The 18889-nt window shown below is 41.3% G+C and overlaps 1 protein-coding gene across 1 annotated transcript in view; it reads right to left on the bottom strand.

The window, feature by feature from the left end:
* Positions 1-18889, bottom strand: part of SLCO3A1 (solute carrier organic anion transporter family member 3A1) — a 241036-nt gene that overhangs the window by 205556 nt on the left and 16591 nt on the right. The window contains exon 2 of the mRNA XM_069956689.1: positions 622-1087. Within this exon, the coding sequence (XP_069812790.1) occupies positions 622-1087 (466 nt within the window). The remainder of the gene's footprint in view (positions 1-621; positions 1088-18889) is intronic.

The raw sequence follows: 18889 nt of genomic DNA, 5'->3' as shown, positions 1-18889 counted from the left end.
GATTTTCATTTTTGATAGATTATGTAGGCCAACAATAAGTATTACAAAAGAAAATAACAGTTTTCAACCTTATGTGACTGCAATGGGAATACTACATGTCAATGCACTACATCAATAAAATCAATAAAAATAAAATCATATTTTATTAAAGAGAAACTAACAGCAGGTTAGAAAAATCTAACCCATTGTTACTTTCTTTTGGTGTGTGTGTGTGTGTGTGTGTGTGTGTGTGTGTGCATTTTAATGAAAGTATGTTAATTGGAGGGTTCAGTGCACTGGGGGTGGGGGATATATTACAGACCTTGGGGCACTGATCTGTCCAACTGCTTGCCCCTCTTCATCAGCTTGTCGATCATCACTGCACAGCACTGAATAAATTTTCTTGAGGGGGGCGAGTTGCTGCACCAAGTGCTGTGATCCTGCCCCCCAGTGCACCAAACCACCCAATTAATAAAACAATAAAATGGGAGAATTCATTCAAATGTACTAAGGTTAAACTGCTGTCTTCCCTAGTGTTCCAGGCCATATGGCAACAAAACAAGTGCATAATTAAAAACATCCTGCATCATTTATGCATTCACACAAATTCTGAAATATTTCTATGAAAGAGTTTTACTGTACCTATATACAGGGAAGAATCTTTCCGTCTTACATGGTCATCAATATATGAGACTCCAAGGGGTTGCACAGGGGTAGCACCAATTCCCAGAAGGACTTGTGCTCCGATAAGAAGCAAGTACATCATGTTGGTAGTAGCAGTATTCCTGCATATTATATCCGGATCAGGAACATCTTCATTAGAGGAGCCATTAACTAAGCAAAAATCTCTTCCTTCTGCTCCCCATCGAATCTCCCCAGATTCATATTCGTATTGGTGTGTTAGAAATTCAGGGAGTGCAGACAGAAAAGCCCCCAAGGCCATAACTATCCCTCCACATCCAATAAGGCGAGGTCTGTGTCCCCTGGCTCCAAAGTAACTAACAAAAAGTATAAGAGCCAAGTTCCCAATCTCAAAGCTGCTGGCAATGACTCCTACATCGGCACTCTGCAGGTTAAACCTTCGTTCCAAAGTTGTCAAAACACTAACCTAGAAAGAAAGAAAGAAATATGTTAGTGTGTCACCTTAATATACTCAACTCAGGAAATACAGCCATGAAATACTTTCTGTTTTATTAGATTGTGCTCTATAGCTGCCCTCCCTATTGTGATAGACCACAGGAAGTTGTAACCACAGTCAACCATTAAAAATCTACCTCCCTACTTCATTCTTAAAGGGATGTTCCCGTCTCAGGTAATATAGCTAAGCTTGTAGGACTCATCAAATTAAATATTTTTGCAAATACATTCATTTAGTAACCTTGTCTCCTTCCTCTCCATTGTTGATGACTTGTTGTCTAGGTTATGACCACCACTCTGCTCTAAAAGCACTGGTCTGGCTGGTAAATTTATGTATATTATACAGTCTATACACCCTTGGAGGATTTAATTAATAGCATGCCTGTTGTACGCATGGCTTGCCTAATGGGCCAGCAGGGGGCGTGGCAAGGTGAGGAGGAGGCATTACCTCATCCTGCACCTGATTTATCATGATTTGAGCCTACTAGCAAGCATAAGTCACAGTGGAAATCTACACCTGCTCTGGAGCAGGAGTAGATTTCTGTGCCAATTATGTGGCAGCCACAGATCCATCGGGTTTACTAAGAAGCATGTGCCTCTTAGTAAATCCGACGTGGGTAATGGGGGCAGAGATTTATTTAAAACCTTCGTACAGATATGTAGGTCTTCATAAATTCCCCCTTATATGTATGTCAGCCTGACCACTGGTTTTAGAGAGGATTGGTGGCCGGTAACCTAGACAACGAGCTGTCAACAATGGGAGGAAATGAGCGGAGGAGACACGTTTGCTAAATCATTCTACTTGCAAATATGTTTACCTTGACAAGTCCTACAGTTATTTAAGCTGAGATCTGAATACCCTTTTAACTACAGGCACTGTAAAATAAAAACATTTCTTCCCTTTTATTAACCTTACAGCAAATGGAGAAAACAGAGATTCTCTAGGTCCGCAGAATTTATTATTTTGCTCAGGATTTATGTATAGGCAGTGCACCTCTACATAAATCTGTGTACTGTCAGCGCTGCAGGAACATTTTTAAGCCTGACGCAAAAAACACCGGATTTAATAAATGTTCCCCATAGTACACACTCCGACTGTTAACCCTAGCGGCGCCACAAAAACTGACATGTCTGAATGCACGGATGCACGCTCCATTGTGTGCAGTGGGGAGTTCTGATGCGAGGGCGCACGGATGCGCCCGCATCAGAAATCAGCTGTGCTAAGGATCATCCAGCCGGTACTACAGTACCGGCCGGGATGATCTTTTCTAAGGCCTGCCGTTCCTGCCGCGTCTGAACATAGCCTTATCCAGTAGTGATAAAATAGCAAATGATAGTAAGGGTATGTTCACACACAGCAAAAAGTACCAAAATATGAATGATGTGTGAAAGGTAAAAAACACCTACCTACCTGTAAACAAGCCCTTAGGCTTATCTAATTTACTTGTATAGAATTTAGTGTATATAGATGATTAAACTATAAAGAATTATAGCACAGTCACAATTGTATACATTCAATAAAGAGATATTTGCTACTTTTATTAATGTTGCAGATCTTTTTTTTTTTTTTGGAAGGAACTAAATACATTCACATTGGACTTTTTCTGCAATTCCTGTCAGACTTTTAGCTAATACAGTATGCAACCTTTAAAAAAAGCCTGTCTGTAAAATTTCTGCCCCTGGACACCTTGAGGAGAAGTAACCTCCTGGAAAAATACATCAAAGGTTAGATTTTGCTGAGATTTTTTTTTTTACTTGTATATTAGGGAATCTGCCATTTTTTCCCTAACATACTTATATTATAATAAGTCCTTTTATGTATTAATAATTTAGTAATTTTGGTACCAGGACAGCAGCCACCAGTGAGACTGAGTCCCCTGCAACTGCTCTTCCTGGCACTGTCAGCAGAACACAGTATAGGTGCCATTTATATGTGTCACTGGAGAGAGGAGGGGAGCACAATGACCTTGATGGTGCCAGGGAAAGCATCCACAAGAAAATAAAATCCTACTATTTAATACATAAGTTCCTGATATACAACTGTACTTTCGTTAAAGAAAGAAATGACACAATGAAAAAGCATATTGTCACATTGTTATTGTAGATTTATATGTAGGCCATATACTGTTTGGAGAATAACCGAGAAACAATCAGAGTAATTGCAGGTACCGCAGTGTTTTTACATACAGTAAATGGTGCAATACTGCAATGAAATGACGCAGCACCCCAATGAAACTGCAATGTGTGAACACAGTCTTAAGGGGGAAGCAGATTTTCAATTAGTTTTGTGAGCCAAAGCCATACATATTTCAAGCAGGAAGGATAATTATAAGTACTTCTGTAGTGTCTACAAATCTATGTGACACTGCTGGGTTCTCCTTAAGTTCAGTTTGCACTGAAGGTACAGTATTATGTATTGTGCTACCTATGCTTCAGTAACAAATCTGCACTATTACAGTTTGGCCACAAGATGCCACTAGAGAGTGCTATTCTATATTTCTGCCAGCACATTTAAGTCTATGGGGGTTAATGTTAATTATGTATTGTGTTACATAATGCTTGTAAGAGATGTCCTCAGCTTGATGGCTTCAACCAATTGGCCATCGAGTTACCAAAAACTCTCCCCACTAATAGGGCATTAGCCCAGCTTTAGCCCTGAAGTAGGGGGTGGTGTTCAGTGCTGGGTTGGCCTCACTTAGTTTGTTCCTGATTAGTCTACTACTGCTGTGCCAAAGATAAAGCTTCATACAGAGCCTGGCCCTCGTGGCCAACTGCCTGACCCTGTCAAGGGCCACTTTCAGAATTGTCTTTTACAGTTTCCTGTATCCTGCAACTATGGCCTCCTAAACCCTATAGGAACAATTATCACTAAAAGGGAATGTATTTGTTTACATCTGAGGTGACTAGCTCTCTACAAGTTTGTCTTTAGCTTCACAGGACTATCCACAACGTGTTGGTTAAGTTGCAATTAAAGCTGAAGTACCCCGCCGAACCTCGCCCGATCTCCTTAGGTAATCTTGAGGGGACACCAGGGACTACACCTACACATTTAGGCTATGTTCACACTATGTAAAAGTACGGCGTAAAAGATGGCAACAACAGCCGTACTTTATGCAGTGTGAAACATTGCCTACATTTCTATGGGATCCTGGCCGGAGCGTATACACATCGTATACGCTCCGTCCGGGATCCCGTGCGGACCCGCAAATAACTGACATGTCAATATTCTGCGGCTGCAATTCAATGAATTGCGGCCGTAGGAAACCCTGTCAGTTCACACAATGAAGCGAGCGGCTCTGGCTGCTTACTTCATTGTGTGCTGTGGGAGTTTCTGACGCCGTCGCGCGTTGATGCGCCTGCATCAGAACTCTGTGGCCTGAAAGATCATCCAGCCAGGACTTAAGTGCTGGCCGGTATGATGCGGGCAGAGACTGGCCGTTCCGTGACACGGCCGCGTCACAGAACGACCGGTCTCTTCCGGTGTGTGAACATGGTCTTAAATGGCATGTGTTGGGACCCAGGAAGGGCATGTACCATTCTGAGCCCCATGACAAGTGCCCTTGAAAGCTCCACTTAGCACCCCTAGGTTACCACACTTTCTTTATTATCTCCATTCCTTTCAAATCAATATCTGGCTTTGGTTGAAAAAATTTAATAAAAAACTGGCATAAAAAAGCTGTGTGTAAACCTCCCTCAATGTGTCTTCTTAACAATATACACCAATCTGTAAAAAGTTGAAGGAGAAGTCCAGCCAAAATTTGTTTTTTTATATGTTATTACTTATGGAAAGTTATACAATTTTCTAATGTACATTAATTATGGGAAATGTTCATATACTGCTATTTCCCTTAAATAAGTGTATCAGGAAGTGTTAGAATTCTCTCAAAAGCAGTGACGTCACGACGAATGGTGTAATTCCTATGGAGTGTCCAGCAGGGGGCGCTCTATATATAGAAGTCAATGAGTACCATTGACTTCTATATATAGTGCGCCCCCTGCTGGACACTCCATTGGAATTACAATGGATGTGTGTATGTAATGTAATGTTATGTACTGTACTTTGCGATTTAATACATTTATGGAATACTCTGGGGAGCAAGTGTACTTGCTCCCCAAAGTATCCCATAAATGTATTCAATAAATACATTTGCTGGGCACCGAGCAGGGAGGGAGACAAGTGCCATCTACCTCCCCCCTGCCTACTCGGTGCTGGGCACATATACAAAGTACTACTCCCCCATTATCTTCAAATAATGGGGGAGTAGTACCTGTGCTATCTATCGCTGCCCGCGCCGCCATTCACAGACGTGCCGCTCTTCATGCCCCCTCCTCCTCCACTCACCCTCCTCCTCCTGGCTTCAAACACTATGGTGCCGCTGACTCCCCGCCGCTTCTCCGACGCCCGTGCCGCTCCTCACACTATCCAGCCGGCCGCCGATCTCTGCTCCTGCATGCCGGCCGTGTCAGCCCTCACCCACCCCGGCCTGGGACACCAGGGAGCACCGGATAGTGTGAGGAACAGCACGGGTGGCGGGGAGTCAGTGGCACGGGCGGCGGGGAGTCAGCCGTGCGGGCGGGTGGGAGTCAGCGGCACCATAGTGTTTGAAGCCGGGAGGAGGAGGGGGAGCGGAGGAGGAGGGGGCATGAAGAGCGGCACTTCTGTGAGCGGCGGCGCGGGTGGCGAGATAGCACAGGTACTACTCCCCCATTATCTGCAGATAATGGGGGAGTAGTACTTTGTATATGTGCCCAGCAACGAGCAGGGAGGGGGGAGGTAGATGGCACTTCTCTCCCTCCCTGCTCAGTGCCCTGCAAATGTATTTATTAAATACATTTATGGGATACTTTGGGGAGCAAGGACACTTGCTCCCCAAAGTATTCCATAAATGTATTCAATCGCAAAGTACAGTACATAACCTTACATTACATACACACATCCATTGTAATTCCAATGGAGTGTCCAGCAGGGGCGCACTATATATAGAAGTCAATGGTACTCATTGACTTCTATATATAGAGCGCCCCCTGCTGGACACTCCATAGGAATTACACCATCCGTCGTGACGTCACTGCGTTTGAGAGAATTCTAACACTTCCTGATACACTAAATTAAGGGAAATAGCAGTATATGAGCATTTCCCATAATTAATGTACATTAGAAAATTGTATAACTTTCCATAAATAATAACATATAAAAAATAAATTTTGGCCGGACTTCTCCTTTAAGGGGCTTTCTATTCCAGGACTTTTTATTTATTGATAGCCTATCCTCAGGATAGTGTAGGTCATGAATATCTAATTAGTGGAGGTCTGACTGGTTAGTTATCTTTCAGAGCTTCAGTTTCTTCATATATATAGTAGAAATAAATGTAGGACGACAGTTATGTACATTGTCTAATAAATGTGTTGAATTGCTGCAGTTCAACTCCCACTGAAGTAAAAGAGAGCTGAGGTGCAGTAACCCAGCACGGCCACTATACAATGTACGGAGCTGTCTACTTTTGGCTTTGCTCACTGTGGTATTTTATGTGTTTTACAGAGGTGAGGCTTTTTTTTTGGTCACTCTGCTATGGTGTTTTTCCAGGGCAGTTTGGTGTTTTTGTGAAATCACAGTAGAGTATTTAGAGTTTTTTCAGAGAACTGTTGGAGTTTTTTCTTCCCTCTATAGGAGGTAAAAATGCCAGACAAAAGTCTTATACATAGGCATATTGGTGTATTTTCTGGCGTTTTTCCAATTATTCAATAGAAATTCTGGAATAACAATTAAAAAAATCACATGTATTAAAAAAAAATGGAGGGGTTAAAACTCCAGAGATAAAAATATTTACACTAATTTACGCTAAGATGAAAAAATGCCAGAAAAACTGCCAAAAATCCAGTTTTTCTTGCTTTTTGGTGGTTATTATTATTATTATATATTTTTTTTAATTGTTTGTGGTGTTTTTTCAGCTCTCAAAAATCTATCTGGGAAACCTTAAAGGGACACAATTGAATGTAATTGGGGTGAAGGCTACTCTCATTATCTGATGTCTTCCGGGAAAGTAAATTTTCTTTGGACAAGGTAGCCGGTTTTTCAGATTCAAAAATTTTGAGTCATGATTTCAACAACAACGCTATTGTCTATCTACACATATGAAGTAGATGGAGTCTATGTTCACATTTTGTAAGACACCCGGCCGGGTCACAGAACAGCTGAGGTCTCAGAAGATCATCCTGGCCGGTGCCTGAGCCGCGCGCTCCACTGTGGGAACTGACAGGGTTTTCTGCGGCCGCTATTCACTGAATAGCGGGAACAGAAAACTGACATGTCAGTTTCTCGCTGCGCCGCTAGGGATCCCAGCCCGAGTGTATACTATGGGGGAGATTTATGAAGGGGTGTAAATATACACCTGGTGTAAACTGCCCACAGCAACCAATCACAGCTCCTCTTATATTTTACCAGAGCTAAAAGCTGAGCTGTGATTGGCTGCTGTGGGCAGTTTACACCAGGTGTATATTTACACCCTTTCATATTTCTTCCCCTATGTGTATACATTCTCGCCGGGATTCCATAAAGGGCAGCACAATGTAAGGTTCTTATAAATCACGGCCGTTGTTTCAAATCGGCAACAACGGACTTGAATATGAACCTTACGTTGTGTGAACATAGCCTGATACTGCACACATATTACTGCAGAGTTACCATTTGAGCCTCATATAAATTAATGGAATCCATCAATGGATCCATCATGTTCTTAAAATAAAAAATATACTGCAAATAAATTCTTCTTAAGAACTGGATTAAAGCTGCAAGAAAAAAAAATGTGCTGAAAGAAATGTTATCCCATTGCTGCGAATGGCTTAACAAGCTCCCCAGTGTTCGCAGCATATAAAATATCAAGCAGATGTAAACTGTGATAGATCGGGAATCTACTCATTAAGGCAGATAAAAGGGGACATTAGAATTCAGCAGGGCTCCGAAACCTCAGCATCAATCTCCTGTCACTTCTTGTTTATTTGCCAGTATTACTCAGAAAATGATTGTGTGCTCTCAATCCTCACATCATTCATTACCATGCTACACCGGGGAGGGCTCCGCACAGCACACTGGACTGGGTAAGAGGGTTTGTTTTAACAAGTGCTCGCTTAGGGACACAAGCTTGGGACAATGTGCTGAATCATGTGCACTTCACTGCCACAGCATGAAGGACACTAGCATCTCCACACTGCAGAGGCGGCAGCGATGCTGGCAGAGGAGTGACTAGGTAAATAGCATTAGCTGCAGAGAGTCAGCTAGCACCGCATACACGCTGAAATCATCACATCCCAACTAGTAGAAGATAACACAGATATTATATTACACTAAGAGATCCCATAATAACTGGGTCACTCTTACGTTTTCTATATTTATAGAGGAAACTCTTTTTATATGACTTTGACATACAATCCATTCCACAGTCTTTATTAAAAGAAAATGCGCACATAAATTAGAAAAAATATGGGGATACTGGATGTCAGGATTGTGCAGTAACCTGGTGTGAACTGGGCCTGTTTTTACTTTTATGTGCCACACCCGCTTGCTTCTCAGCTTCCTGGCAATGCGGGAGTTAAACTGATCACTTGGAGACTTGATTTATGAAGCTGAGTATTTCTTTAGATTGATTGGTTTCTCTGCCTATCTGGAACCTGGAAGATCAGAGCGTCGGTCCTATGGGGATTCGGACCGGGCTCTTGGTGAGCATAAAAGAAAACTGAGGCAGTCTCCCAGTGCTGGCTATTAGGTTTCATGCCCTGGTCCCAGCTCCCCCAGTCTATTCCTGTGATCCCCGTCCTATCTCCCTCTGCTTGCTCGACTTTGTTATCTGACCTTTTTTGACTATCCGACTGCCCATTTGGTTCTGAACTTGCTTGTTTGACTATTCTATATTGTGTTTGTTTTCCTATCTCGTTCTGTGCGCACATATCTAGTACAAGGAACATCTTTGTGGTTGTCCACAGCCGCCTAGGGCTGTTTGAGGCAAGTAGGTAGGGACGGTTGGCATCAGGGCTCACTGTCGTGTCTTGTCCCTACCTCCCCTGTCCTGACACTGGATAGATACAGCAGGTTTACCCTCAAGAGCTTTATTAGAATGCTGTAGAAATCTTGTCCAAATTATGCTTAATCAAGTGACAAGTGGACGTTGAGTACTACCTGGACCTGATAGACATACACATATTACTTGATGAAACCCACTGCTTATAATATACATTGTTTTGCCTACTACTCGTAATCTCTTGTAATGAGATGGAGCAAGGAGCAAGTGTATGTTAATGGTTTTTTTTTTTGTTGTTTTTGCTTTCCACTGACTTTTTGTTTGTTCTTTTTCGATATATCTGAGACTCTGAGTAATGTCGGAAATATGTCATGATGCGCTGAATCAGTTAATTTTACAACTCAGATGTCATTTTACTATGCTTTTTGTTGTGCCTTACTATATGTGTTAAAATATTTTTTCTTGTTGTTAAAACCAAATAAAAATTATCTGATTAAAAAAGAAAACAATCCATTCCACAAAACCTGTGGGGTCCCTGAGCCAGTGACATAAGGAGATGTAGATGGTATAGGCAGTCGACAAATAGTCTGTACTTGTATTTTTACTTGTACAGATGCAAATAATAGTCATGATATGAAAATCTAGGGTTTGCTGCTCTCTATAAGGGGGCATTCACATGTCCGCAAATTCACGTACGCTGCAGACGGTGAACGAAGTGCTGTGGTGATTCGAAGAGTTTCCCCGCTGCCGGCATGATACTGATACATCATGTCGGGCAGTGAACAAATCCATGACATTCCTTCCCTGTTCGTAATGTCCGCAAATTTGCGGGCGTGTGAATCCCTTACTCTCTTTGGCTATGTTCACACATAGGGGGAGATTTATGAAAGGGTGTAAATATACACCTGGTGTAAACTGCCCACTGCAACCAATCATAGCTTCACTTTTGTTCTACCAGAGCTGAAAGCTGAGTTGTGATTGGTTGCTGTGGGCAGTTTACACCAGGTGTATACTTACACCCTTTCATAAATCTCCCCCATAGTATTTCCTTCAGTCTTTTTTTTTAATCAAAACCAGGAGTAGATAAAAAAACACAGAATCTGTGCAAATCCTTCCATTAACATTTTCCCCATAAGTTCCACTGATTTTGGTTGAAACTAACGGAAATACTATGTGTGAACTTAGCCTTTATGCATAAAAAAAGGAAGAACTGGAATGGAAGGGGGGGCTATATAGGGAAAAGCTTCCACACTTCTTTTACTAAAATCCATCATAGCAAGTCGATCAATGCTTATTGAATAGGTGATTCCCACATGCTGGTTTACACTGCTTGGGGGAGAATCAGATAAGCTGAGAAACATGCTGATTTGTCAAGTTATCGAGGGCATGTTTAAGGTTATGTTCACACACACAGTAATATAAAAGAAAAATACAGTTGTAATTTTGAGGTTAAAATATGGCCATATTTTCAATATAAGGCTATGTTCACACAACATATATTTTGGTAAACCACAGCCGTTATATAACGGTCTTGATTATTACGAAAATATATGTGCTTTTGTTGCCTATGGGATCCCGGACGGAGGATATACACATAGTATATGCTTCGCCGGGATCTCTCACTGCCCCGCAAACAACTGACAAGACATGTCAGTGCACACTGCGACTCCAGCCGCTCGCTCCATAGCATGCAGTGGAGAGTTCTGACACAGGCGCGCACGGATATGCCCGCATTAGAACTATGTAGCCATAAAGATCATCCGATCATCTGATCTTTTCAGAGAACGGCCGTTCCGTGATGTGGCTGGGTCACGGAACGGCCGGTCTCATACGTTGCGTGAACATGGCCTAATAATGCCCTCCACTGCAGTCAATAGGAAATTGTCCAGTAGTGTACACACCATATAGAATAATGGCCGTGATTCCTGACTGTCCAAATAATGAATATGCTCTTTATATACCACCCGTTATTGCCATTTCAATCTGCTCACACACAATTTTCACTCTCAATTACCGTGTATTTAGCTTTTATTTTACTGTATGTGATCAGCTGAACTAACATTCATATAAATGTTTCTACCGATCTGCCTATGTAATTGCACCTATAGGCTTTACGAGTAATGTCAGCAATAAGATCTAATAGGTTATTATGTTTATGAACCTATAAGACATAGACCCTAATGGAAAGGAATTGCTTACTATGTTAGCTCCAAATATGAATATCTGCTGGACCCCTGGTCTTGTTATTATATCAGAGCTCTGAAGACTGTCATAATATCGCATTTACCATTGAAACTTTAGTATTCACTATGGCTAAAGCACTGCCTACTTTTACACTGACAGCTAGAAATGTCTGCCATTAAAGCACCCATAGAGCATAAGCCTAAGAATTTATTTTTTTTGTATAATGTAACAGATAGGAAGTCGGACATGCACATGAAAAAAAATTGTGTCATTTTAATCCAAAAACAGCAAAGCTTAATATTCCCTGCCATAGGGTTTAGTGTTATGTCTCCTTAAACCCATAACATTTTATAAATGAAGAGTTGACTTTTACAATGTGATCAAATGAACAATAATAAAAAGTGAAATGATGGAGTAAAAAGTGGTCCGTAGTCTTCTTTTCAGCAACAACACGCTCTTATATGTCCATTTACGAGCCTGTAGTTACAATTCGGGCCTTGTAGATAAGCTCATTACAAAGGACAGAGGCCGCACACACTTTTCTCTCCTATTTCATTCTATTCTGCGGTAAATGACAGCACTGTCATCACAGCAGCTAAGTGGGGATAATTGGTTCCCACTAAACAGAGTGGCTTATATTTTAAATGCTGGCAAAAGTATAGAGAAAATAAAGTACAAAAAGAGCTTGTTTCCATTATCTACATGGGAGTAGTACGTTCTATATCAGTTGAGACCAAAGTCCACTTGTTCCATATCTAGCACAGGAAACAAACAAGAACTTTTTTTTGCAATTCTTCACCATGTCATATCTAAGGGGAGTCTCGCCATACCTGGTATAGAGAGGATTTGTGATTATGGTTAGATAGATTTACTTCTTTAAGGATTGTTTAGGGTGCCTATAGAAACCACATGGGGGGAATTTTCATGTACCAGTTTTATTAAAAGAGATTTGGAGCCCTCTTAGGCCTTACTGCAATTTGGGTAACTCTAATTGAGAGTTGCATGAACAGCATTGCACCACAAGCTACACTGGTGTGTCAGACCAACCCTGCACAGAAAGTACCTTGCCACTGTTTGCTGCCTTTGATAGGAACAAAGCTACAGTATATTTCTTTGAGGCTTGGGGTACTAAGTAATTTTTGCAGCAAAAGGGGTCAAGTGACCAAAGATTGCACTGTGTAAATTAAGCTGTGCACTCATACAGTACCTCCCAAGTGTCCCTCTCTTGGAGGGACAGTCCCTACTTTTGACCCATGTCCCTCTATCCCTCTTTGCTTATTACATGTCCCTCTTTTTGATCTAGAAATGAGATTGGCATTAATAAACATTCTATGTTGCTCTAGACAGTGTTTGGTGTCTTACTTTATAACTGACCCAAAACTGCATATTATTCCATCATGTGGTGCAAGTTGGATCCTAAAAATTGTTATACTCGGATGACTCAAGAGACATTATGGTCCTTTTCCCACATCATTTCACACATGCAGACTCAACGAGTTCTATGCCCCCATACAAACATCTGTAGGTGAGAGCCCCCCAAAAATGATTAAGTCATTGTGGGCCCGTGTCACCTATTTGAACCAGTGGGTCCTTGCAAATGCCAACAGTTACTTAAACACCTTTGTAATCCTGTCTAGAGATGATAGAACAGGGCCGAAGTTCAGGTTCGTACAAACCCGAACCATCGGCATTTGACTCCCCCTGCCTTCTCGTTCCGTGGGGAAGGTGGAGACAGCTTGAGTACTACGTGGAAAACAGGGATACAGCCTATTACCTAGGCTTTATCCCTGTTTTCCAGGCGGTACTCGAAATGCCGATGTCCACAGTTGCAACCCTTAATTAAAAAGTATAGAAATGTCTGTAAAATTGAACCACAGTTTCCTCTTTGGCCATCCAAAAAGTTGGGAGGTATGGGTGCACTGTAACCTAAAAGTGGTCATGACAATGACAAGAGTTGCAGTAAAAAGTTTTGCTCAGGCGGGGCCTGGGTGTTCAAACCTCCAATTGATCACTAAAAAAGTCCACAAAGCTGGGCTGGGTGAAACCCTGGGTGAAGCCGCCATCAGGGCAAGCTTTGGTTGTTTAACTCCTCTCTGATTCTAATTTGTTGTGTAGCTTGATGGTCCTATTACACGGAGCGATAATTCGACCAATCGATCGTTTAACGATTTTGAAGTAACAATGTGTTTTTTATAACGATCAGCGTTTAGACAGAACGATAGATAGTTTTAAAAATCGTTATTGCGATTGTTTTAAGATCGCTTACGCCCATCTCACACATAGGGTAAAACGTTAAAAGACTGTTCACACGAAGCAATCTGCGATTTTTTTGCGACCGACCAACTGCGATTTGAGAACTTCAAAGATCAAAATGAACGATTTCTCGCTCGTCATTTGATCGTTTGCTGTGTTTACACGAGCCAATTATCGCCTAAATGCGATCGTTAACGCAAAAATTCGAACGATAATCGTTCCGTGTAAAAGCACCATTAGACATTTACTGTAGTAGATGTGACACACATTGTGCTGCATGTACCAACATTGCCTCAAAGACGTGAAGAAGAGTAAAAGTTCAGCTTCCCTCCAATAGCTAACATCTTAAAAAAAAAAAAGTGGAAATTATTCACTAACCTTTTTTAATGAGGACAGTGGTTTTATGTTTGTTTGTTTAGTACTAAGCTAACAATGGGATGGGATTTAATATTATAGAATTTTACTGGCCTCGGGGGGAACTTACTGGCAACGCTGCTCCTAGTAGAAGTAAGCTCTCAGTAATGACACCATACAACAATGTGGAATGAAACAGCTGTTCTGTATCACATCATCTAAATGAAATTGACCTTAAGAAGCCTTGTAATGGTTTCTACATGACACTTTGTTACATGCTTGTGGGTTCTTATGTACTAATAATGACAATTGCCCCCTTATAAGAGCACTCTACTTCCCACTAGATTCTCCTGCTGCGAAGCTCTTTTGTAATCATCATCTAATGTGATGCAAAACTCATCACTTAAACAGTGGCATCTGTCTGAAGAGTCAGTCAAATGTGAAAATACCAGTAAATACCATGGAGAAAGGGTTCCATTTGGCAACATTTACTGATGTGTAAGCTGCAGTGTTTGCATTATCATGGACAATTACACCTACCTACCTACACAACCAAAAGGCTCCTATGTGCAACATTACAATATACAGTATATAAAAATACGAGTCAACATTGCTATCCTTTTTGCAGTTTCCAATGTATCAAGAACAACTTAGCGTGAAAGGTTATATTCGCACATAGGGGGAGATTTATCAAACATGGTGTAAAGTGAAACTGGCTCAGTTGCCCCTAGCAACCAATCAGATTCCACCTTTCATTTTCCAAAGAGTCTGTGAGGAATGAAAGGTGGAATCTGATTGGTTGCTAGGGGCAAGTGAGCCAGTTTCACTTTACACTATGTTTGATAAATCTCCCCCATAGTATTTTCGTCAGTCTGTTTTTAACCAAAACCAGGAGTGGAAATGACAGAGCAAAATTATAATGGAAAAATTTGCACAGTTTGGCTAGGTTCACACTATGTAAAAATGACGTCCGTCTAATGGCCATCATATTTTTTTTTTCACATTGAGGGCCGTTGTTATAAAAGATGGCTGTCATGTTTACATAGTGTGAACCTAGCCAAACTGTGAAAATTTTTCCATTATTATTTTTCCCTCCCAATTCCACTTCTGGTTTTGGTTAAAAAAAGACTGACCAAAAGACTAACCAAAATACTGTTTGTAAACATAGCCGAAGTCTACTGCATAAGCTTTAAAGGGGTTTTGTAAACTATTCCTGCATCTTTATGTGTGGCCATTCAGTGCTAGTGAAGTCTTCTCAATTCCAGTCCTCATGGCCCACCAACAAGTCATGTTTTGAGGATATTCCATACAAAGAGAGCCTCTGATAATACCTGATGCACCGATGAGTATAATTATATCACATGTGAAATACTAAGCAAGTCCTCCAAACATGACATGTTGGTGGCCATAAGGAATGGAACTGAGAAGCACTGCTTAAGACCATCACTTTAAAATGGTATTGGATGCATACCGGGCACAAAAGGCTCCTCCTATTAATATAGTTAAATCTCAGCATTGTCTTTTTATGTAAAGAAAGACACAATGTCATCTATAAGGTCGGGCAATGCAGTGTCATCCATAAATGCACATGGGCCCCTGGTCTTTGCTGCTATATTCATTCTCGATGGGAGTTGCCAAAAGTAGTTTGCTATCTTCGGTGGCTCTATAGACCAGAAATTTAGCAGCATGCATGCACTTGTTACTGTACCCCTAAATATTAATATTTTAACTCCAATTATATATGTTTTGTGCCCATCTGAAATTCTAGGCAGATTATCACCTAGCCATTGACACTATCTGGAGTAAAATTAATATTTCTTAAAATATACATGTATTTACTACGCATCCTCGTAATGTTGATAGAAGATGGGCATACAAAGGCAGATAGTGACATACTGCAAATCAAATATAGACATAATTAATCCATCCATAAAATTTACAGGTGTTGCTATCAATTCTGCACCTAAATAAATTGAAGAGTCATTTACTGTAGATGCAGAACAATAGCATATGAATTTGTCAGCCTTGCTGAATCATCCACAGTTTGCAGTCTAGTCTATTTGTTGAATAATTTCCAAAACATTAATAAGGAACAAGCCACACTGACACCATCTGTGTTGTGAATCCGTAACAAAACGACATTTCCAGAAGGTTTAATTAATCAATGAATTAGCAGCCTTGTGTACTCAGGTTATGTTCACACATGATGTTTATATCGCGTTCATGATGCCTTTTTGTCACAATTTCTACGCCACTTTGCTGTGAATTGCGCAATCGGGAAAAAATACTGCAGGTTTTGCTATTTTAGTGGAATTTGCTGCAAAATAACAATAAAATTGCAGCAAAAATACATCGTTAACGCCAAATAAAAGTGTGCACATACCCTTACTACACAAGGCTGTTAAAGAAGAAGTCTAGTGTGGCGACAAATATTCACTTTGGACACGGGGTGGGGGAACGCAATAAAGGACTTATGTTTATCGCTCCCAGTTCCCGCACTGCACCATGTCTAGAGATGAGCGAACCGGGTTCGGGTTCGAGTCCATCCGAACCTGATCGTTCGGCATTCGATTAGCGGTGGCTGCTGAACTTGGATAAAGCTCTAAAGTTGTCTGGAAAACATGGATACAGCCAATAACTATATCCATGATTTCCACATAGCCTTAGGGCTTTATCCAACTTCAGCAGCCACCTCTAATCAAATGCCGATAGTTGGGGTTCGGATGCACTCGAGCATGCTCCAGGTTCGCTCATCTCTACCCAGGTCCCATTCCAGGAGCACCCGCTGGCACTCTCCAGCTTTCCCCTCTTCTATGTCACGACCCAGCTGATAGATGCCCCGCTCAGCCATGCAATGACTGGGGCGGGACATTGCTGTAGTCACTGATTGGCTGATGGGGCATCCATAAGCCAAGTCAGACATTTTCTATGTGACGTTATCAGAACTATCAGAAATATCAGAAGCTTCTGGCACAGTGTTTAGTGGACACGAGGAGAGGTAAGTAGCTGTTTCTTATCATGTTCCCCCCTGCAGTATTTTAAATAAAAAATAAAAAAACGCTGGACTTCTTCATTCATTGGCTAATCAAACCTTCTGGAATTGTTGTTTTGTTACTGTTTCATAACACAGATGGTGTCAGTGTGGCTTGTTCCTTATTAATGTTTTGGAAATTTTTTAACAAATAGACTCGACTGCGGATGATTCAGCGAGGCTGACAAATTTATATGGCATTATTCTGCAATGAATTGAATGCTACACCAACATGTGTGGTCCACAGTCTGCAAACCGCAGACTGCACTCTTCACCTCTTAGGCTATGTTCACACTGCGTATGTTTCCGGACGTAGTGCGAACCGCGAATATACTCACGTAGTTTTGAGGTTGATGCGTTCGCTTGAAAGTATACGATATACGGCTGCACAGTGCACACTACGTATGAGCTTACGGCCGGATCGTATACAGCGCCGTTAAAAATGAACAAGACCATTGTTTGAGGACGGAAATGTTGAAACTCACGGCCGTGGATTTCCATGCGGTCCCATACGGAGTACTTATTTCAGCCAAATTGAACTTGTTTTTTCAATCCAAAAGGTTCTGGGCGAAGATTTCCAAGTAAATGACCTGCCTCAAATCGCTTTGAATCAAGCTAGGGAAGCATAACTGTACTACGGGCGTATGTTCGCGGTTCATACGCATCCGGACGCATGTCGATTTTTCCCACGCCCGTAGTTTCAGCCGCACATGTACTGCAGCGTATGAAATGCAGCCAGACTCATACGCAGTGTGAACATAGCCTTATGGAACTCTTGGAATCATAATTTATTATGATGCAGGGAGCTTCAAAACAGCTAAAGTTCTATTCTGCTGAACTGATACGGCTGTGTCAATATAGGAGCGAAGAGGTTTAACTGTTTGGAACTCCAGGCATCATAATAAATTATGATGCCAAGAGTTTCATGGGATAAGAGTGCAGTCCGTGGTATGCAGTTAGCTTGCAGACTGTATATCACAGACATGTGCATAACGCCTTAGGCTACAGACATGACTACACACCTTGGAGTTTCTGCTCGATGACAATTAAATGATTAATTACTGCAATGAAGTGATGCAACGCTGCAATGAAATGATCAATTACTGGAATGAAATTATGCATTTACATTGGATTTTCATTGCGTTATGTTACTGCATGTGTAAACAGAGTCTAACAAACACAAGACAAAACAAGATTGTCTAATCATTTTACCTGAGACTCTACTCCGTAACATGTTCATTCTGCTTCTGGCTATGAGGCTGAGTGAAAAGGTAATAGCTGAAAATGGTAACTCCTGATGATCCATATTGTTTGTTTGTTTTTCCCATCTAAGTAGTTTGTGATCAATAAAAAAATGTAATAATGCACAATGGGGATCTGAACTACATGACCTTGAAGTGTACAAGATATACAATATGTAAGAGACTTCTACTGTATATTGCCACGGCATTGATCTCCTCCAATGACTGCGCTAATCGTGGCAGTGATCGGAGTTCACATCCATGATAAAGCTCACTATTCTAGCTTCTGACTACTGGCCTGTGTACTTGTCTAATCCCTTGCCTACCAAGTGTGTTTACATGTGTTTTCCTAGCTTCTGACTATTGGACTTTGTACCCATTCAACCATCTGCCTTGTCAATTGTGTCTATATGTATTCTGGCTTCTCACCTGGATTAGAATAAATGTTACATAGGATACGCTGGTGTTTCTAGTGACATCTACAGATGTATTTTTGGTTGCTTGTGGTCCTTCAATTAAATAATGGAGAGAGTTCCTGTCTGTAATATCAGAAAACCTCCCTAAGACTTACAGTTCTTGGTACACGGCACGTGACCTGCTCTGGCTCAGCATGCTAATAGCAAGGATCTGTTCTGCATGTCGCCTTACTGCATAGTCCTTTAAAGGAAATGTGAGAGAGAATGCAGGTTGTGCTCTGC

Source organism: Dendropsophus ebraccatus, chromosome 1 (assembly GCF_027789765.1).
Source record: "Dendropsophus ebraccatus isolate aDenEbr1 chromosome 1, aDenEbr1.pat, whole genome shotgun sequence".
Lineage (NCBI taxonomy): Eukaryota > Metazoa > Chordata > Amphibia > Anura > Hylidae > Dendropsophus > Dendropsophus ebraccatus.
Note: the sequence above shows the minus strand (reverse complement) of the source record. Positions and strands in the feature narration are given on the sequence as shown.